The 22,888-nt window shown below is 40.6% G+C and overlaps 1 protein-coding gene across 1 annotated transcript in view; it reads left to right on the forward strand.

Moving 5' to 3' along the window:
- The window catches only part of ngef (neuronal guanine nucleotide exchange factor), a 77,268-nt gene that overhangs the window by 21,202 nt on the left and 33,178 nt on the right, over positions 1–22,888 (forward strand). Inside the window, exons 4-7 of the mRNA XM_060833933.1 lie at positions 6,736–6,769; positions 8,137–8,417; positions 16,855–17,015; positions 17,907–18,059. Of these exons, the coding sequence (XP_060689916.1) occupies positions 6,736–6,769; positions 8,137–8,417; positions 16,855–17,015; positions 17,907–18,059 (629 nt within the window). The remainder of the gene's footprint in view (positions 1–6,735; positions 6,770–8,136; positions 8,418–16,854; positions 17,016–17,906; positions 18,060–22,888) is intronic.

The following is a 22,888-nucleotide window of genomic DNA, read 5'->3' on the forward strand; positions in this document are numbered from 1 at the left end:
ATGGTGTCTGTTTTTTTTAATCAAATCTGTCTCTTGCATTCTAGTTCTGTATAAGAGGAAAATCTTCAACATTTAGTCACCTTTCAGCGATGTTTAAGGTCATGATTTCAAGTCCCATCCCAAATACTTGAGTACATAATCTAGGCTGACAGTCAAGTATAGTCACTAAAAAATAGATTATCAGGTCATTACCTATTTTTTCTTTATGACATATTATGCCTCACTGGGGTTCCACACTGAAGATCAAGCCTTGCTGTTCTTGGACTTGTCATAAAAATGAAAGATTTTAAATGTGTGCAGAGCTCCCCTGTCTTTTAGACCTGGGTGGACAGAAAGCACAGATATGTTTTCTTTGCCTGACAAGAATCAAGTTACTATTATTACAAAATTTAGACTTAAGCTGAGGATAAATAATTACGAACTGCAGGCATATAACTGCCAATTAAAACTATAACATCCTTATAAACTCTCCCTTACACATACAGACAGCCACAGGAAAAATACATGGCGATTATAGACAGTTGACAGGTTGGGAAAGCGGTTCTCAGTGGGCTCTGATCACAGGGTCTGCCAAGACTATTCTTATGTTGATCAGAACATTGCTTCTTGGTCTTCCTTCTGTGGATGCTTTCATTGGTTTGCAGGCTGACTGGCTTTCATACTTATAAAAGGTTTCTGACTTTTTGGTTAAAAAAAATAAGTCACAGATTAAAGCAACTGCTGGAGGGGAAATAATTGGTTTTCATTAGGCTTAAAGTGTTTGTTTTAACTGAGAGAACAGAGATAGTTCCTGAACCTGCCGAGATCAGATGGCTTCTCACTCTCTTGCCCACAGCCCGAAACTATTTGACTACCTGGAAACTGATCACATAGTTTTTGGAAGCTGAAAAGCCTTTGTCAATGATACCTGATCATTAACCCACAAACCAATTAGCTACTTGCTGCCGGCTGAATCTTCAAATGTACACAGCCCCTCAGATCTGGCTCGTTTGCAAACCATGTATTACTGTTTCCACCAGCAGATGTGTAAACAACATTTGCAGTCTGTGTCAGGTTACTTCCTCTCACAAAACAAAACTATTCTTTTCGTTTTTCAGTCCATGGTGAAAACTACAAGAAAATAAAAAGTCACCAGTCTTTACAGAGATCTTGCTGAACACCGATTGGTCTATGTATTTCCGAAAAAAGTGACTATGTATCAGACCTCCATTAATAGTTGTTGTGTACTTTGGGATGTCTTGAAATCATAAAAGGTGCAATAGAATTGCCAAGTCCTTGTTTTACTAGGCTAAATCATTTAAATGTTAAATTATTGCTTTGGTGCAGCCTACCCAGTCTGAGTTTCATATGGCTTTGTATTACATTGTACAGAGAAAAAGGCTTCCATTTCCATACATATAGTGCCCCAGATTTTATGATTGCATTGTGGCAAAACTGTCAGCATTTACCATCACTGCTCTGTGAAACTGCTTACAATCCCAAGGGGTGGCACAGTGGCTCAGCAGTTAGCACTGCTATCCTAATTGCACCAGGGACCTGGGCTTGAATCCTGCCTTGGGCGACTGTCTGTGCAGAGTTTGCATATTCTCCCTGTGTTTGTGTGGGTTTCCTCCCACAGTCCAAAAATGTGTAGGTATTCTGGTGAATTGGCAATGCTAAATTGCCCATAGTCTTAGGTGCATTAGTCAGGGTAAATATCGGGTAGAGGAATGAGTCTGGGTGGGTTACTCTTTGGAGGGTTGGTGTGGACTTGTTGAGCCAAAGAGCTTGTTTCCATAGGGAATCTAATCATAACCGTTGCTTCTGAACCTCCATAACTATATGTGGAAATCTCGAAATTAGCTTCTAGGAGACCAGAGGTTGTGCTTTTGCAGATGCAAGAAACACAGAATTCATTGATTTGATCTGAGATTCAACTTTTTGTGCAGTATTCATTCTGTAAATAAAGTTGAACCATTATGCCTGTTGAATGAGTCATAGCTGAGTTGTAAGGTACTAAGTTGTAATTACTTATTAACAACCTTTTGGCCTTGAAAAGCTAATTTTAGAAGTTTGAAGTGTCATGCCCTGCATTGTGTTTTTTTAAACCCATTGATGTTTAAAATGTGTTTTATTAAAAAAAACAGTGTTTTATGATATTTCAGTTTCTACATTAAACTCATGCTTGTTAACATTTTATGGTTCATGTACAACAACTCCCGATCCCTCTTCACAGCACCTTTTTTTGAATCACTCTCCATTTAAGTAATAACTAAAAAGCGAACAGTAATTGATGTTGTTTGCTGTCTGGAAATAAAAATGTAAGAGCTTAAGAAATAGGAGCAGGCGTAGGCCAAACAGCACTTCAAGCTTGCTGTGTCATTCAATGAGTTCCTGGCTGATCTGCTCAACTTTGAGATTGCCCACTAGTAAATGATCTTCTAAATACCTACCTTGACAAATCCCCTCGGAATCTTGCATGTACTCTTCTAAATTCTAGTGACTAATGGTCTAATCTCTTTAGCTGCTCTTGATAAGTCAATCCCTCTATCCCAGGAATCAGCCCAGGAAATCTCTTCTAAATGCCATCAATGCCAGTATAACATAGAGGGGGAATAGAGGAACCCCTACAGTGTGGAAATAAGCCATTTGGCCCAACAAGTCTACACTGGCCCATTCCCCTACCCTATTGCACTGCATTTCCCCTGACTAATACACCTGACCTACACATCCCTGAATACTATGGGCAATTTAGCATGGCCAATTCACCTACATTGCACATCTTCGGACTGTGGGAGGAAACCAGAGCACCTAGAGGAAATCCATGCAGACACAGTGAGAATGTGCAAACTCCGTGCAAACACCACACAAACAGTCACCCGAGCCTGGAATTGAACCCGGATCCCTGGTGCTGTGAGGCAGCTGTGCTAACCACTGAGCAACCATGCCGCCCATATCCTTTTTAAAATATGGAAACAAACTATACATAATGCTCCAGGTACTGTCTCACCAACATCGTATGTAGTTGTAACAAGACATTCCTAGTTTTAAACTCCAATCCTCTAGCAATAGAAGCTAAAATTTGATTTGCCTACTTAATTGCTTACAGCAACTGCATGCTTATACTTTCTACTTTATGCAGAAGAACATCCCGGTCCTTCTGCACAGCACCTTTATTTGAATCACTCTCCATTTAAATAATAGGCTGCCTTTTGTTTATTGCTACTGTCGGAGAAATTTGCCCAATAGGTTAGAGATCACAAAACACAGCTCGAAGTGAAATTGACAGTTTATTGCAAGTGGTAGATGAAGGGCTCTGGCCCGAAACGTCGAATTTCCTGTTCCTTGGATGCTGCCTAACCTGCTGTGCTTTAACCAGCAACACATTTTCAGCTATTGCAAGTGGTATCACTGGAGGAGAAAACAGACTGGCTGACACCAAACTGACAGTCTGCACAGAGAATTTGATTTCTCCTCCCAGAGCTGAAAATGTGTTGCTGGTTAAAGCACAGCAGGTTAGGCAGCATCTCAGGAATAGGGAATTCGGCGTTTTGAGCATAAGCCCTTCATCAGGAAGGGCTTATGCTCGAAACGCTGAATTCCCTATTCCTGAGATGCTGCCTAACCTGCTGTGCTTTAACCAGCAACACATTTTCAGCTCTGATCTCCAGCATCTGCAGACCTCATTTTTTACTCGAAGATTTCTCCTCCCAGAGTCTAGATTAGAATGGTGCTGGAAAAGCCCAGCAGTTCAGGCAGCATCCGAGGAGCAGTAAAATTGTCATTTCGGGCAAAAGCCCTTCATCAAGAATACAGGCAGAGAGCCTAAAGGGTGGAGTGATAAATGAGAGGTGGGTGGGGATGGGGAGAAATAAACATAGAGTACAATAGGTGAGTGGGGGAGGGGATGAAGGTGATAGGTCAGGGGGAGGGTGGAGTGGATAGGCGGAAAAGAAGATAGCCAGGTAGGACAAGTCATGGAGACAGTGCTGAGCTGCAAGTTTGGAACTGGGGTGAGGTGGGGGCAGGGGAAATGAGGAAACTGTTGAAGTCCACATTGATGCCCTGGGGTTGAAGTGTTCCGAGGTGGAAGATGAGGCGTTCTTCCTCCAGGCGTCTGGTGGTGAGGGAGTGGCAGTGAAGGAGGCCCAGGACCTCCATGCCCTCGGCAGAGTGGGAGGGGGAGTTGAAACGTTGGGCCACAGGGCGGTGTGGTTGATTGGTGCGGGTGCCCCGGAGATGTTCCCTAAAGTGCTCTGCTAGGAGGTGTTCAGTCTCCCCAATGTAGAAGAGACTGTATCGGGAGCAACGGATACAATAAATGATATTGGTGGATGTGCAGGTAAAACTTTGATGGATGTAGAAGGCTCCTTTAGGGCTTTGGATGGAGGTGAGGGAGGAGGTGTGGGTGCAGGTTTTGCAATTCCCGCGATGGCATCTTCCGCCTCGGAACACTTCAACCCCAGGGCATCAATGTGGACTTCAACAGTTTCCTCATTTCCCCTTCCCCCACCTCACCCCAGTTCCAAACTTCCAGCTCAGCACTGTCCCCATGACTTGTCTTACCTACCTGTCTTCTTTTCCACCTATCCACTCCACCCTCCTCCCTGACCTCTCACCTTCATCCCCTCCCTCACTCACCTATTATACTCTATACAACTTTCTCCCCACCCCTACCCTCCTCTTATTTATCTCTCCACCCTTCAGGCTCTCTGCCTGTATTCCTGATGATGGGCTTTTGCCCGAAACGTTGATCTTACTGCTCCTCGGATGCTGCCTGAACTGCTGTGCTTTTCCAGCACCACTCTAATCTAGACTCTGGTTTCCAGCATCTGTAGCCATTGTTTTTACCTCGTTGATTTTCTCCTCCCAGGGCTGAGGATGAGACCAGTTTTATATTAATGCTGCACAATGACACTGATTAAGAAATGGGAAAATACAATGTTTCTGAAAATAGAGTAATTTAGTTGCAAGGGTGCTAATTAGAAAACAGTTTATCGGATGAGTGTCCTGGTCCTTCCCACAATGCAACATCCTGACAGTATCATGGTTCCATTCATCTTCCCAGGTAGGTGTTAAAGTCTTTTCTGGGGTGACGAGGTGCTTCCATTATCCTGTGGTACCTATCTGTCTGTCCCACCCTTTGTGTGGCTTTGCTGTTGCTGGGTTGTGAAACTGCCCTGAGGGCTTTGAGTCTCTGTCATGTCCGTGGGAGTTTGAAAGCGTATTCCATTGTCTGCGTATCATCTGACCCAGTTCGTGAGCTGCTCGGGAATTCTGAGTGTCCTCGTACAATTTGGCCAATTTGCTTTTGTGGGCCAATCGTGGGTTAGCAAATCTTTTTCCACAGTTGCCAAAATATATGATCTAACACTTTCCTACATTAATCTCTATCATTGAAGGTGTTGCCCACTCATTAATCCTATCTATATCCTTTTGCTGATTCCTTTTGTCACCATCACAACATGCCTTCCCATCTATTTTTGTATCATTGGCAAATTTGAAGGAAATCTGATGTCCTCATCTGTCTGGACTACATGAAACTCCAGATCTGTAGCAATAGATCTTAGCTACGATGGTCCCTAATAAGTCAATCAGATCAAGAATAATATGGATGGTCCACAAATGCCAGCCTTGCTGGTGACATCCACATCTTAGGAATGAGGAAAGAAGGAACATAGATTTTATCTTTCGCCCCACACTAAGAAATTGAAAGCTAGACTTTGAAACCAATCAATTCTTATATAGGCTGACTCAGATGAAGACGTTTTGAGAATGTCTCACAATCACCTTACCCAGCTCCTCTGAAGGACATTCTCAGAGTAAAAAATGAGGTCTGCAGATGCTGGAGATCACAGCTGCAAATGTGTTGCTGGTCAAAGCACAGCAGGTTAGGCAGCATCTCAGGAATAGAGAATTCGACGTTTCGAGCATAAGCCCTTCATCAGGAATAAGAGAGAGAGAGCCAAGCCGGCTGAGATAAAAGGTAGGGAGGAGGGACTAGGGGGAGGGGCGATGGAGGTGGGATAGGTGGAAGGAGGTCAAGGTGAGGGTGATAGGCCGGAGTGGGGTGGGGGCGGAGAGGTCAGGAAGAGGATTGCAGGTTAGGAGGGCGGTGCTGAGTTGAGGGAACCGACTGAGACAAGGTGGGGGGAGGGGAAATGAGGAAGCTGGAGAAATCTGAATTCATACCTTGTGGTTGGAGGGTTCCCAGGCGGAAGATGAGGTGCTCCTCCTCCAGCCGTCGTGTAGTTGTGTTCTGCCGGTGGAGGAGTCCAAGGACCTGCATGTCCTCGGTGGAGTGGGAGGGGGAGTTAAAGTGTTGAGCCACGGGGTGATTGGGTTGGTTGGTTCGGGCGGCCCAGAGGTGTTCTCTGAAGCGTTCGCCCTGCCTGTTTTGCAAGATGTCAGTGCTTTGGTATTCAAAGGCAAAACTGTTGACCATTTCAGTATCTTACAACTTGAATATCCAAACCTACAGAGCACCGTTTGGTAACGCTGTCTACTTTGATTGGGAAGATTATGAGAGACCTCATCGCACGACCTAAGTTGAATGTAACTTTAAAGTGACAGAGGACTGACTTAACATTCTGCAATTACATCAGTAAGACGATGTGTTGACTTTGCATTTCATTATCGATTGGACTATAGAGTTTCCAGGGATGAATGAAATACTCCAAACACATCTTTGGGGAAATTTCTCAAAGTTATTTTCACAATGTTTATAAATTGATCTTTAATTCCTGGGAATTCAAGGACAACCCAGGATGGTGGAAAACCCTGATCAAAAGTTAGATTTCAGGCCTGAAGGCCCATAGATTGTGGGACCTAACAATAACCTGCTGGAGCCATCTGCTCCATCTTCAGTCAGAGCATTCAGTGTCAGAAAGAGGTTACACAATTTACATTTTCCCACAGATACCTACATGACTAGAAAAAGGTATTGGATGCCAGAGGGAACAAGCAGTTTCAAAAAAAAACCCTGTAATACTTGGAAGTGACAGTGGTAGTCACATCTGAGCTCGGTTTGGACCAATGTGTGGTATTTGGAAGTTTTACTGTTTTTATCCTTCTGGGTGCTGGTTTAGTTGGCAGCACCTCCTTGCCCCAGAAATCTTTTGACTATACCTGCGCTGAAATTGGTAATAAAAATTGTTTAATCTTCTTCAATGCGGGTACAGTGCATGACCTAAGCACAGATGGGCAATGTGGATTCCACATCTACCTCTCCTGTTAATCACCAAGCTAAAGTCACACTAATGTTTAGATTCAGATGTTCATGTCATAGTCCTATCTACTACAACAGTTGTACGATCCCACATCCAGCCCCGCCAAAAAAACTCCACTTCTCCAAGCAGAATGTCCACCCTAACTGTGCTCCATTACAAAGATATGTCCAGAGCAAAATCAGCACCCACCAAGTCTGGGTTACAGTCAGTTTGCATGGCACTGCCCCTGAGGTTGGAACAAATTATATTTGAAGACCTGAGAAGTTTTGGCTGTTCTTTGTTTGGAAACTAATTACTTGACCTCTCCTTTCTCCTTTGCCGGACATTCCACTAAATATATATCATAAATCATGGATGACCTACTTCAAAGTGTTTGCTAATGAGTCTGTGAAGTTGGATGCTGGGAATGACCTTAATGTCTGTTTGATTCTCATTCTTTGTGAGAACTAACTTGGAAGTCATTGATTCCATTCTTATGAAGGCAAAGGGTAACTGAGTCACTCTGCTTAGACAGATCTCAGCAGTTTGAAAACACATTCTCTCTAATCTGTCATTTAAATAGGTTTTTGTGTTCCAATATTGTCTTTGCTGTGCCTTTGTGGATTATGTTGCAAGAAAATTCAACCTTTGAAAATTGTCAGAATTATCTGGATAACTGTGCTGCTAATGAATATTGCAGAGTGTTTTAAGTTGAAGGAAGGATTAGGATGCTGATAGTACCACAGGCTGGCTCTGTTCATCTTGAAATGTTCATTATAACCATTTGTAGATAAAACAATCACAAGCTAATAACATAGATCTAAGAATTCTCCAACTGTTTCTCGTGATCTGATAAACTGCCTTGAACTGCAGGCTATTACCACATAGTGCTTGTACGCTTAGTTAATCTGATTCATCAACTGAAATATACCAATTTGTATTACCCTAGAACTTCTGTACCAGGAATATCGGGAAAAGAGCACCATTCAAGAAATTGAGACAAGACGGATGCAAGATTGCACTGAAAAAGACACGCCAGAGTTCACAAACAAAGCTGAGCCTCAGGAAGGAAAGACTGATGCTAATGCACCTGCTCAAATGATAACGCAGCCAGTAAAACTTAGTCAGAGAACAAATAATCTGGGCATGAAATTATGGCAGAATTTAGAAAAAGTGAGGAACAGCACAGTGCTGAGTACTCTCAGTCGCAAGGAAATTAAACTCCAGGAGGTAAGGCAGGAATAAAGGCAACGTCTGTGCAGTTTTACGTTTTATGTATTATTCATCCTAAAACCTTTGATTCTTCAAAATCAATGTCACTCATTCTGCAAACTGTTTCCATCAGTTAACTGTAACCACTTTTGCTCTCACAAGATTGCAAATGACAAGGAATAAAATCAGCCATTTAAAATTTTTCTTTCCCGCAATAACATCGGATTTCTGTGTTCACTAGAATTCCCAAAAACCAAAGAGAATTTGCTGGAATTCAACAAGAAGGAGATTAGGTTTTTGTTATGCCTGAAATGCAATCTATTGCTGATTAAAATGGTTCGAATTAGGAATTCAATAAGATTCTATCTTCTAGTGTTCTAAATTTTGAATGTTAATAGAGATAATGAGCCCAGTTTAGTTAAGTTCTAATTTTATACATGGTTTATGTTATACTCCTTGAAATTGCCATAGTGAATTTTAAGTATTTTATGAACTGAAGTTGTTTTGATACCCTAATGCACCATTCATTCATTATTGTAACATTGATCTTAATTTAAAATTACAAGAAATCTTTAATAATTTAAGCTAAGTTTTAATTTTATTTGCATACAATGAATTCTCACTTTAGTTTGTCAGCTAACATAGAGGAGAAATTCCTGCAGTTTTCTGTTTGTAATGAAGTTACAAACACATTCTTCAAGAATGAGTTTGCAATCTTGATGTCGATAGGAACTATTGTAAATCATCCTTCACATGACAGATAATAATAATCAGAAAGTAAATTTCTGTGGGGGTCTTGTGACTCTGTAGATACTGCTCCTGCTTCTGAGTCAGACTCTCCGTGTTTAAGCCCCTCTCTATGTTGTTGGTAATGAGAGGAGCACTCAGAAACAGTCTGATAAACAGCCTTCTAAACCTTCCAGCACTTTTGCACTATTCCCCAAAGGGAGATTTTTCAAAAATGCTTGCGTGACAACATCAAACAGACAGTTCAGTGGAGATTTTGACCACACTGTCCAGTTGCAGGGATTTCTAAACATTTGCCACTTTTTAATGTAGCAAAAAAAATTTAACATGCATGACAATAATTGAAAAATGTTACTATGAAAGAGCAGTATAACATAAAAGAGGAATTGACTTCCAAGCATGTCAAGTGTTCATGTTTTATGAAGATAGTTAATATTCACAACAGGTAGCTGAGGTGTGTTTGTTTTTCCAGATGATCAAAGAGGAATTAATATTTCTCAGTCTGTACATGGCTCACCAGGATAAGCCAATGTAAACCTGAGTGTAATCTTCCCATCCACTACCAGTTCACACCTCACAGATGATATCTTGTGCAGCAGATTTTTTTTTCTCAGCAGACTGGAGGTCTTGCTGTTAATACTGTGTGACTGGAAAACCCCAGCCATGGAGTGCAGCATAGTGGAATCTTCAAACGAAGCAACAACGTTAAGGAGACTTTCAAAGTGGTAATAAGGGCAATTTGGGAGAAGATGTGAGTACTTTCATTTACTGAATAGGGGAGAGAAGAAGAGGGTACACCTTTGAAATCAAGACAACAGAGGAAGCAGAAAATGTGCCTTTGTGAACTGGAGGTGAAAGAAAACTATTTTTAAAAATTGAACTAAAAATAAACTGCCTACTGTATCGCATTGTTCAAATTATGAAAACTTCCACAAACTGTTCTGACAATTAATATTTTGTAAAATTAATGTCCTTACTCATTGTTTAATTGAATATTCAGTGCAGCACTCAGGGGAGCAAGTCAGAAGCAGTGTCAGGGATATTACAAAATATGGTCAACATGCTGAAGCTACTAATGGGATCTACTTGCATGTGCCAAGCAGCAGATATGGTATGAAATGGGCAGAGCTAAGTGGTCACACTATCAACCAATACAACCTAAGCTTTGCAGTTCAGCCACATCCATTAGTGAATGGTAGCTAAGAACTGAACACCTAACAGTAGATTTGTCCCTTCCAAACAATATTGTTAGTGGACCAACTCCACATGGACTGCAACGGTTCACCAACACCTTCTCCAAGGCAAATTGAGATGGGCAATATATGTTAGACCAGTCAGTGAAACCCACACCCTACAAAGACATTTTGAAAAATAACCTTTTAGACTGCTGAAACTACAGGATCCAGATACACATTGAAGGTAAAATCACAGACATTTACTCAGTGAAGTATGTTATGACGATATGGATATACTTTAAGAGCGTTGAAAGCAGCAGAACTACTGGACACAGCACCAAATGTTCTCACTAAGGCAACAATGTAAAACTGGATCAAACGACTTGATTGATTCATTGCCTGGAGACGAAAATAAATTTGAATTCAGCCAATCAGTTTGAATTATACCCTGAAAAAAATACCAATTTCCAATCAAGTTTGAATTGAGTGTATTGACAATCTTAAAAGCCAATGGCACAATCCGATGCTATGGGGTATCAGAGCAGGGGAAAATTGAACAGTTTAGAGGAGAATTGCCAATACAACCTAAGCTTTGCAGTTCAGCCACATCCATTAGTGAATGGTAGCTAAGAACTGAACACCTAACAGTAGACTTGTCCCTTCCAAACAATATTGTTAGTGGACCAACTCCACATGGACTGCAACGGTTCACCAACACCTTCTCCAAGGCAAATTGAGATGGGCAATACATGTTAGCCAAGTCCAAGCATATAATAGACTGCTTAAAAAAAACTCTCTTAAAAGTGCCTTTTCGATCAGTAACCTGTGATGCAGAATTTCTTAACAAGGAGAAAAGAAAACAGGAAGATCCGAAGACAAGAACCTACAGCAGCCTGGTTTTGAGATAAGAAATGTTGTTTTGTAAATCTTAATTGGGAGTTTGATCAGACTAGTATTATAGAAGCGAAGGTAAAAGATAAGTTGGTGAAAGAAATTTCTGCATTTGTAACCATAAATGGGCAATATTAGTTTGAAGTGATGCCCTTTGGACTGAAGAATGCACCCACCACATTCCAATAACTCATGAACAGAGTTGTGGCTGGGTTAACAAACTGTGCAGTCTATTTGGACAATGTAGTGATCTTTAGTAAATTCTGGAAGGATCACCTGGTACAGTTGGCAGAGCTCTTTGAACAACTGCGAAAAGCAAAACTGGTGATAAACTTAAAACAAAACCGAATCCTCAAAAGCAGAAGTGATGTTCTTGGGAAGGTTGACCCCACAGAACGCAAAGACGAAGGCCATTGAGGACTTTCCATGACCAACCTTGAAGAAAGAGGTGCTTTGACTCTTAGGACTCAGCAGATTCTGTCAGAGGCCTGTTACAAACTTCAGCAATATAGTGGCACTGTTAACCGATTTGCTGAAGAAGAACACAAAGTTTCGGTGGACAGAACCACTCCAGGTGCATTCGACCATTTGAAATTGATATTAGCCACCAAACCAGGTTAAGCTATATCAAACTTTTCAAAACCTTTTAAAGTCGCCATCGGTGTTAATGGCATTGGAGTTGGAGCTGTACTCCTATAGGAAAATGAGGATGGCATTGAACTGCCAAATGGTTATTTTTCAAAGAAAATTAACATCCACCAGAGGAAATACTCCACAATCGAAAAGGAACTGTTGAGCTTGGTACTGGCCTTACAGCATTTTAATGTGTATGTTATGAACAAAGTGTCGGAGATGATTGTGTACACTGACCACAATCCGCTAACATTCTTAGAATGTTTTAAAGAGAAGAATATGAGACTATTTTGTTGGAGTCTTTTGTTACAGACTTTTAATTTTAAAATCATATATTGCAGGTTGGAAGAATGTAATTGCAGATGTGTTATCGCAGATTTAACTGAGAGAGATTAGATGAGATTTGCTTTTATTTAATGTTTTATGTATATATAGAGGTATACGGGAAGAAGTTCAGGGGAACTTATATGAAAGTTATCAGGATGTTAGGGTAATGTGTTTAAAAGGTAAAATAAAAATGAAGCCATCTTTTAGAGTCATAGAGTCATAGAGGTGTACAGCATGGAAACAGACCCTTTGGTCCAACCTGTCCATGCCGACCAGATATCCCAACCCAATCTAGTCCCACCTGCCAGCACCTGGCCCATATCCCTCCAAACCCTTCCTATTCATATACCCATCCAAATGCCTCTTAAATGTTGCAATTGTACCAGCCTCCACCACTTCCTGTGGCAGCTCATTCCATACACGTACCACTTTCTGCGTGAAAAAGTTGCCCCTGAGATCTCTTTTATATCTTTCCCCTCTCACCATAAACATATGCCCTCTAGTTCTGGACTCCCCAACTACAGGAAAAAGCATTTGCCTATTTACCCTATCCATGCCCCTCATAATTTTGTTAACCTCTATAATGTCACCCCTCAGCCTCTGTTGCTCCAGGGAAAACAATCCCAGCCTGTTCAGCCTTTCCCTATAGCTCAAATCCTCCAACCCTGGCAACGTCCTTGTAAATCTTTTCTGAACCCTTTCAAGTTTCACAACATCTTTCCAATAGGAAGGAGGCCAGAGTTGCACACAATATTCCAACAGTGACCGAACCAATGTCCTGTACAGCCGCAACATGACTTCCCAACTCCTGTACTCTGACCAATACTCTAACTAATAAAGGAAAGCATACCAAATGCCTTCTTAACTATCCTATCTACCTGCGACTCCACTTTCAAGGAGCTATGAACCTGCACTCCAATGTCTCTTTGTTCCGCAATACACCCTAGGACCTTACCATTAAATGTATAAGTCCTGCTAAGATTTGCTTTCCCAAAATGCAGCACCTCACATTTATCTGAATTAAACTCCATCTGCCACTTCTCAACCCATTGGCCCATCTGGTCAAGATCCTATTGTAATCTGAGGTAACCCTCTTTGCTGTCCACTACACCTTCAATTTTGATGTCATCTGCAAACTTACTAACTGTATCTCTTATACTCGCATCTAAATCATTTATGTAAATGACATAAAGTAGAGGACACAACACCAATCCTTGTGGCACTCCACTGGTCACAGGCCTCCATCTGAAAAACAACCCACCACCACCACCCTCTGTCTTCTACCTTTGAGCTAGTTCTGTATCCAAATGGCTAGTTCTTCCTGTATTCCATGAGATCTAACCTTGCTAATCAGTCTTCCATGGGGAACCTTGTCGAACACCTTACTGAAGTCCATATAGATCACATCTGCTGCTCTGCCCTCATCAGTCCTCTTTGTTACTTCTTCAAAAAACTCAATGAAATTTGTGAGACATGATTTCCCACGCACAAAGTCATGTTGACTATCCCTAATCAGTCCTTGCCTTTCTAAATACATGTACATCCTGTCCCTCAGGATTCCCTCCAACAACTTGCCCACCACCGACGTCAGGCTCACTGGTCTATAGTTCTCTGGCTTGTCTTTACCGCCCTCCTTAAACAGTGGCACCACGTTAGCTAACATCCAGTCTTCCGGCACATCACCTGTGACTATCGATGATCCAAATATCTCAGCAAGAGGCCCAGTAATCACTTCTCTAGCTTCCCACAGGGTCCAATGATACACCTGATCAGGTCCTGGGCATTTATCCACCTTTACCCATTTCAAGACATCCAGCACTTCCTCCTCTGTAATATGGACATTTTGCAAGATGACACCATCTGTTTCCCTACAGTCTATATCTTCCAAATCCTTTTCCACAGTAAATACTGATGCAAAATACTCATTTAGTATCTCCCCCATTTTCTGCGGTTCCACACAAAGGCCGCCTTGCTGATCTTTGAGGGCCCCATTCTCTTCCCAGTTACCTTTTTGTCCTTTATGTATTTGTAAAAACCCTTTGGATTCTCCTTAACTCTAATTGTTAAATCTATCTCATGTCCCTTTTTTGCCCTCCTGATTTCACTCTTAAGTATACTCCTACTGCCTTTATACTCTTCTAAGGATTCACTCGATCTATCCTGTCTATGCCTTACATATGCTTCCTTCTATTTCTTAACCAAACCCTCAATTTCTTTAGTCCTCCAGCATTCCCTATACCTACCAGCCTTTCCTTTCACCCTGACAGGAATATACTTTCTCTGGATTCTCGTTATCTCATTTCTGAAGGCTTCCCATTTTCCAGCTGTCCCTTTACCTGTGAACATCTGCCTCCAATCAGCTTTCGAAAGTTCTTGCCTAATACCGTCAAAATTGGCCTTTTAAATCTGGTCTATCCTTTTCCATCACTATTTTAAAATTAGTAGAATTATGGTCGCTGGCCCCAAAGTGCTCCCCCACTGACACCTCAGTCACCTGCCCTGCCTTATTTCCCAAGATTAGGTCATGTTTTGCACCTTCTCTAGTAGGTACATCCACATACTGAATCAGAAAATATTCTTGTTAGCATTTAACAAAATCCTCTCCATCTAAACCTTTAACTCTATGGCAGTCCCAGTCTATGTTTTGAAAGTTAAAATCCCCTACCATAACTACCCTATTATTCTTACAGATAACTGAGATCTCCTTACAAGTTTGTTTCTCAATTTCCCTCTGACTATTAGGGGGTCTATAATACAATCCCAATAAGGTGATCATCCCTTTCTTATTTCTCAGTTCCACCCAAATAACTTCCCTGGATGTATTTCTAGGAATATCCTCCCTCAGCACAGCTGTAATGCTATCCCCTATCAAAAATGCCACTCCGCCTCCTCCCTTGTATCCCTTTCTATCCTTCCTGTAGCATTTGTATCCTGGAACATTAAGCTGCCTGTCATGCCCATCCCTGAGCCATGTATCTGTAATTGCTATGACATCCTAGTCCTATGTTCCTAACCATGCCCTGAGGTTATCTGCCCTCCCTGTTAGGTCCCTTGCCTGGAAATAAATGCACTTTAATTTATTAGTCCTCCGTCGTACCTGCCTGCCCTGACTGTTTGACTCACTTCTGTTCTCAACTGTACCAATCTCAGATTGATCTCTTACCTCACTATCTCCCTGGGTCACCCCCACGCCCCCCGCACCACCCCCCCCTACACCCACCCCCACCCCCTCCACCCACCTTACTAGTTTAAATCCTCCCAAGTAGTTCTCGCAAATTTCCCTGCCAGTATATTAGTCCCCTTCCAATTTAGGTGCAAACCATCCTTCTTGTACAGGTCACTTCTATCCCAAAAGTGATTCCATTGATCCAAAAATGTGAATCCTTCTCCCATACACCAACTCCTCAGCCATGCATTCATCTGCTCTATCCTCCTATTCTTGCCCTCACTAGCTCGTAGCACTGAGAGTAATCCAGATATTACAACCCTTGAGGACCTCCTTTTTAAATTTCTGCCTAACTCTTTGTAATCTCCCTTCAGAATCTCAACCTTTTCCCTTCCTATATCATTGGTTCCAATGTGGACAATGACCTCTTGCTGGCCCCTCTCCTCCATGAGAACATTCTGCACCCTATCTGAGACACCTTTAATCCTGGCACAAGGGAAGCAACACACCATTCTGCTTTTTAACTGCTGGCCTCAGAAACTTCTGTTTGTACCTCTGACTACAGAATCCCCTAATACAACTGATTTCTTCGAAGCCAATGTACCCCTCATTACATTGGAGCCAGTCTCATGATGATTCATTTTTTCTTAAGGGGGGAGGTGTTGTGAAGATGTGGGTTTACTTTCAGAAAGTTAAAAGCAGCAGAACTTCCAGGCATGCACCAAGGGTTTTCAATAAGGCAACATTGTAACGCTGGGTCAAAAAAACTCGATTAGTTCGTTGCCTGGAGACAAAAACAAATTCGAATTCAGCCAATCAGTTTAAATTATACCCTCAAAAAAAAACAATTTCCAATCAAGTTTGAATTGAGTATATTGACAATCTTAAAAGCCAATGAAACAATCTGATGCTCATAAGACTGGGGGAAAACTGAACGATTGAGATGAGAACTGCCAAGTCCTAGCACGTAACAGATGGCTTAAAAATAACTCTCTTAAAAGTACCCTTTCGATCAATAATCTGTGACACAGAAATTCCTAACAAGGAGAAAAGAAGACACAGGAAGATCTGAAGACAAGAATCTATAGCAGCCTGGTTTTGAGATAAGAAGTGTTGTTTTGGAAATCTTAATTGGGAGTTTTATTGGACTATTATTATGGAAGGGAAGGTAAAAGATAGGTTAGAGAAAGAAATTGTAAATAGTGGTTAGTTAATTATTCTCTGTTACTCTTTAAGAAATAAAGGTTTTAATTTTTACTTTACATAGTTCTTGCCCACTCAAATACATACAGATTACTGCAAGAGATAAATCTTTTCTGTGTTGCTGGTTTTAAATTAAGTGGGAGAGTTTACCCCGTGTCATAACAAGTATTTTTGAAGTCAGTAAATGAGTGCAAGGTCGAAGCATTAAAAGGAGGGGTTGAGGCATGCTAAAGATTCATGTGACATACATATAAATCTCAAATGCTTTAAGGATATTGAAGTGTGAATTTTATTATTGAACATTTTTCTTCAGGCAATGTTTGAACTAGTCACCTCTGAAGCTTCTTATTACAAGAGTCTGGAGATCCTAGTTTTCCACTTCATGAAATCTGAACAGCTTAGTGAAGCACTCAGTCCTATTGAAAAGCATCACATTTTCTCCAACATCCTAGACATCAAAGCAGCCAGTGAAAGGTAAGCAAAAGAATGTGCATAAAACTGTAGATAATTGTTGCACCTTGAAAAAGTATCATGATTTCACCTTTTGGAAATCTTTCATTGTGCTTGGATTGATTTTTTAAATAGTTAATCCTGTTTAATTTTCAAACAATGTCAAAGTGAAGCAAAGAAGCTCTCCCTGTCATGTCTAATATTAATCTGTCACTGAAACGGATTATCTGGTGATTATCACAATGCTGCTGGTGGGAGATTGCTGTGCATAAATTAGTTTCAGTGTCTGCAACATTCCCAATAATGACTACACTTAAAAACATTTAATTGCTTGTAGAGCACTTTGGGATGTTCTGAGGTCATGAAAAGAGCTCAATGAGTCCTTATGTAAAGAGAACTAAATCTGAAATCGGAAACAGAACAAATATTGCTGGTGGAATTCAGAGGAGTCTGCTAGCATCCATGGAGAGAAAACAGAGTTAACATTTCAGGTCCAGTAGCCCTGCTTCAGAACATTCTGATAAAGGGCCACTGCATTCAACGCTAACTCTTTTCTCTCCACAGATGGTTCCAGACATGCTGAGCTTCTCCAGCAATTTCTGTTTTTGTTTCGGACTTCCAGTATCCATAGCCTTTCTGTTTCAGTTTAGATCTGTAATCTTACTGGTGTCTGCATTTTGTTTTATTTTTGTATTTTGCATACTTGTAGCAGGTGTGACTGCAGAAAAAAATTCTATGTAAACTGTTTGTTGACAGGCTTCTCCATCCTGCTGTTCTGAAGTATCACATATTAGAACAAAATAAAACCGACAAGTACCTGTAAACATTCAGTTTCTCCCTTTATGAGTCTTAACAGACTACACTGATCATTTTATCAATCAGTAGCAGTAATGTGTACATAACTTTTACTTTCAGATTCTTTCGGGACCTGGAACACCGCATAGAAGAAGACATTGTTATCTCAGATGTCTGTGACATTGTGTATGAACATACTGTTAACCACTTCAATGTCTACATTCCGTATGTGACAAACCAGAGCTATCAAGAGGCTGCCTACCGACGAGCAATGTATGTTTCATTAGCATTTCTGACCAGGACGGTAAAACCATCCTTGTTACAGTGTGTGCATGTTTGCCTATCACATGCTTGGGTAATTGTAAAACTGAACCTAATAATAGAAGCTGGGTCTCACCTTGATTCATAAAATGTACTGGTGTTAGCGATGTGGTAACATCGAGTGGGTAAATTTTGAAGAAACCTGCTTTTCTAAACACTCAAATGGTCCATCAGCATCTGTGAAGAGACAAAGGTAGGGTTGACATTTCAGGTATGATGACTCTGAACAAAAAGTAATAAGATCTAAAGCATTAAATCGTCCTTCCTCTCTTTGTGGATGTTATCTGTAGTGCATTTGGTAGTACACTTGCCTCTAAATGATAACATTCTGTGTTCAAAACCCACGCTAGGATTTGAGCACAAAATACAATGCTGATACTCCACTGCTGTGCTGAGAGAGTTGGAGGTGCTGTCTTGTGGATGCGATACTGAACTGAAGACCCTCTGCCATCTGAGGCAGATATAAAAGATCCCATGGCACTATTTCAGAGAGGGGAATTCTCCCTTGCCAATGTTCATCCCTCAATCAACATGATGACGAGAAAAAAATATGTCTAGTCACTATCACATTTTCTGTTTGTGGGAGCTAGCATTGTGCAAGTAGACTGATATACTTCCTGCAATTAAAGCAGTGACTACACTATGAGACTGTTCAACTGTAAGGCATTTAAGATGTTTGGAGATTATGTTGTGTGATATAAATACAAGTCTTTCTTTTCTTTGATAGGTACAAACAGATCTGCTGAATGTTTCCAACATTTTCTGTTTTTACTTCAAATTTCCAGCATCTGCAGTACTTTATTCCCCTTATTTTGTTGGATTTTTTGAACCATATTTCACATTCCTGTTGCACCTCGCGAAGAATGCATAATTTGTGAGAGTATTGATGGTGCTTCTTAGAGTGTGTACATTTCCATTTCCTTTAAATATTTTAAATTTTTTTATTGTTGGGACATTAATGTTGTTGACAGCACCAATATTTATTGCCTATCTCAGATTGTTGAGAAAAGTAACTGTGAGCTGCCTACTTGAAATAGCTTGTTCATTTTTGATAAGAGAGTTTCAGGATTTTGACACAGTAAGGATAAAGGAATGACAATATATTTTCATAGAATTATCATAGAATAGTTATAGTTTCAAGGCTGCCCATTCAGCCCATCATGTCCATGCCGACCCTCTAAGAGTATTCCACCCAGGCCCACCTACCTACCTAAAACCCTGCATTTCCCACGGCTAATTCACTTAGCCTGCACATCCCTGGTCACTACTGGCAACTTAGCATGGCCAATCCACCTAACCTCCACATCTTTGAACTGTGCGAAGTAACTGGACGACCTGTAGGAAACCCACGCAGAGGCAGGGAGAATGTGCAAACTCCACAAAGTCACCCAAGGGTGGAATTGAACTTCGGTCCCTGGCACTGTCAGGCAGCAGTGCTAACCACTGAGCCACCGTTTCAAGTGTTGATTCCGTGGGGATCTTGCAGATAATGGTGGTCCAAGTGCTTGCAGTCCAGTTCTTCTATGGAGATTCTGAATTTGGGTCATGGTGTTGAATGTGTTTTGAGTTCCTGAAATGCAGTTTTTAGATGGTAAATGCTGAAACCATGGTATGCCATTGCTATAGGGCGTGAAGGTTTAAGGTAGCCCATTTGATATTAATCAAGGCGTCTGATTTGTCATGGATGGTGTTGTGGTTCATGAAAGTTATTGGATCTGAACTTATCCAGACAAGTAGAGAGTAAACTACATACAAAAATTAAAATAAAGAACTCCAGATACTGAAAATGTAAAGCAAAACCAAGTGCTGGAGAAGCACAGCGCGTCTGGCAATATCTGTCAAGAGAAAACAGAACTAATGTTTTGATTACATGTTCATCAGTGTTCTGACTTGAAATGTTAACTCTGTTTTCTGACAGACCTGCGGTACTTTTCCAGAACTCTCTGCTTTTGTTTCAGTAAACTATATACTCATGACTTTTGCCTTAGAACAGAGAACATAGAACATTACAGGGCAGTAATGCCTTCAGCCCTCGATGTTGCAACAACCTGTGGAACCAATCTGAAGGCCATCTAACCTACACTATTCTATTTTCATCCATATGTTTATCCAATGAGCATTAAAATGCCCATAAAGTTGGCAAGTCTACTACTGTTGGAGGCAGGGCATTCCACACCCTTACTACTCTCTGAGTAAAGAAACTATCTCTGACATCTGTCCTATACCTATCATCCCTCAATTTAAAACTATGACCTCTCATGTTAGCCATCACCATCCAAGGAAAAAGGCTCTCACTGTCACCATATCTAACCCTCTGTTTATTTTATATGTCACAATTAAGTCACCTCTCAACCTTCTTCTCTCTAACGAAAACAGCCTCAAATCCCTCAGCCTTTCCTCATAAGACCTTCCCTCTATACCAGGCAACATCCTAGTAAATCTCCTCTGAACCCTTTCCAAAGCTTCAACATCCTTCCTAGAATGTTGTTGACTGTGAAAAGGCTTTGGGAAGTCAGGATCTAAATCACTTCCCACAAAATTGCCAATCTCTGACCGGCTCTTGTAAACATTGTTTATGTATGTCTGATCCTTAGCCCTAGTTTCTGGTCACTGATTACAACCAACAGTGGTGGTTCAGCAACAATAACGTAACTAAATATCAAGAAGTGGTGGTTAGATTCTGTCTCGTTGGAGATGGTTATTGCTTGGCACAATTGTTACTTGCCACTTATCAGTTCAAACTCAAATGTTTGTTTTCTCATTCATGGAATGTGGACACTGCTGGCTAGGCCAACGTTTATTGTGCAAGTCTTGCTGTATACCAACATCTGAGGAATTTTGAATGAAATCATCAATGAACAGCTTCATTTCTGTTCTTACGAAAGGAGAAGATCATGAACAAAGGACTGGATGGAGATGGTTAGATCTAGGATACTGCGCTGTGAGACTCCTGCAATAACATTTTGGGCTAAAAAGATTGACCAACAACAGCCATCTTCCTTTGTACTGGATATGAATCCACTGAGTGGAAAGCCTTTGCCCAGCTCCTGACTTTAGTTTTGGTAGGGCTATTATGTCTTGGAACCAAAAAGGATTGGTGGTCGTGAACTATCTCAATCAATCCTTACCCAGTACAATATACTGGCAGTGATGACGAATATCACAAGGTGCCAAAAGTTTTTATCTGGGAAAACAAGACATGATTGCCGTGGTGTGGATCTGATTTCTACCAGGACGCTAAAAAATAGAATAAAACAAAATTAGAAAGAAGTGAGTTTACTACTTTATGAGTATTACCACTTTGAGAAGACATAGACATCCAGTCAGCAGCTAAAGCACGATTATAAAGAGGAAGAGACAGCACCTGCCATGAAATCTGCAAAAAGACAAACTCAGCCCTCAAAAAGCAAAACTTAATTCAAAAGCCGGTAAGAAGCCTCAGAGACAAGAGTCTGGGCTCGATTAAGGGCAGCAAGTCAGTAATGAGGCCTGAGCAATGGAGGCTCTTTAAGGAGCAACTGAGAGTTCCAAGAGATAATGTCAGAGATCTTCAAAGAGAAAAGGAATGGGTTTAATGAAAAAGTGAAGGCTAAAGAGTGTGAAAGACAGTTCTCACTTCTCATAACAAAAGTGTTGTTATTAATCTGCACAAAGTACAGTGCAAAAAGCAGTGAAATGGCCAGGAAAGATGTTATGGAATCAGGAAAGCTTTCAGATTTATTTAAGTGGAAAACAAGCATATTGAAAGAAATCTATTAAGAGTCTAGTGGAAGAAGTAACATTGAGATCAATTAAGGATTTGAAAGCACTGGGATTCAGTAATTAAGTTGGAATTTTAGTAGCAAGATTTAAAAATGCTGCAGCCAGACATCTTTATTAAATTTGTGAAGAGAAAAGTGGCATTTGTATTACACAGTGAAAGGCAGGGAAGTATCCATTTTACCAGATAAGAAACAGAAAAACTCAATTTTAGTTGCAGATCATGGGAAACCCTGAAAAGAAGTGGGTAGCTATCATTTTAACCATTAGCAAGCCTGAAAACCCTGATTCATGTGGGACAACTACTCCGCACTACAAAGGTATAGATTTTTAAAAACTTGGCACCCTTAGATAACTGCAGAACAGCTGGCAATACAATTTAAATCTCTACTGAGGAATACAATACTGCATTACAGAAACACAGGGTTAAAAACCCTGGTATATAAAGGAAATATGACAACATTGCTGTGGTACAGAATCTAGCAATCTCTACAGTCTTTCAATTTAAAACAGAATCGGTGAATACAAGAATAGTAAGTTTAAAGCAACATCGAAATATCTTGACAGTAATCAGGTTAATCATCTAATTGAGAAAAAAATAGGAATGGGTATAATATTCCCTAGCAGATTGAAAGTCAGAGAATCACTATGCAGAACATAAGATTGAACTTCATGAATGTGACAGATATTAAAGTACAGCATTGCCTCAAAATTGAATTCTGAGACTGAAGCTGAGCACATTAATACTTTATTTCAGCGAGTTTGATTCCTGATGTTAGTAACAGGCAAAACATCAGAAATGACAGATACTTTTAAATGACAGAGATTAAAAGCTCCTAAACTCTTAAAAGCAATTTGATAATTACAAGAATTTAAGATCAAATAAATTCATGAACAAGTGAGTTTCATCAGAAGATTCTGTTGACAATTTAATTAAGGGCCTCTGCAGATTAATGGAAATATGTGAATATACAGCTTTGAAAGCAGAATTTATAAGAAAAGAAAACTTGTTCTTAGAACAC

The sequence above is a fragment of the Hemiscyllium ocellatum genome, chromosome 13 (genome assembly GCF_020745735.1).
Source record: "Hemiscyllium ocellatum isolate sHemOce1 chromosome 13, sHemOce1.pat.X.cur, whole genome shotgun sequence".
Taxonomy (NCBI): Eukaryota; Metazoa; Chordata; class Chondrichthyes; order Orectolobiformes; family Hemiscylliidae; genus Hemiscyllium; species Hemiscyllium ocellatum.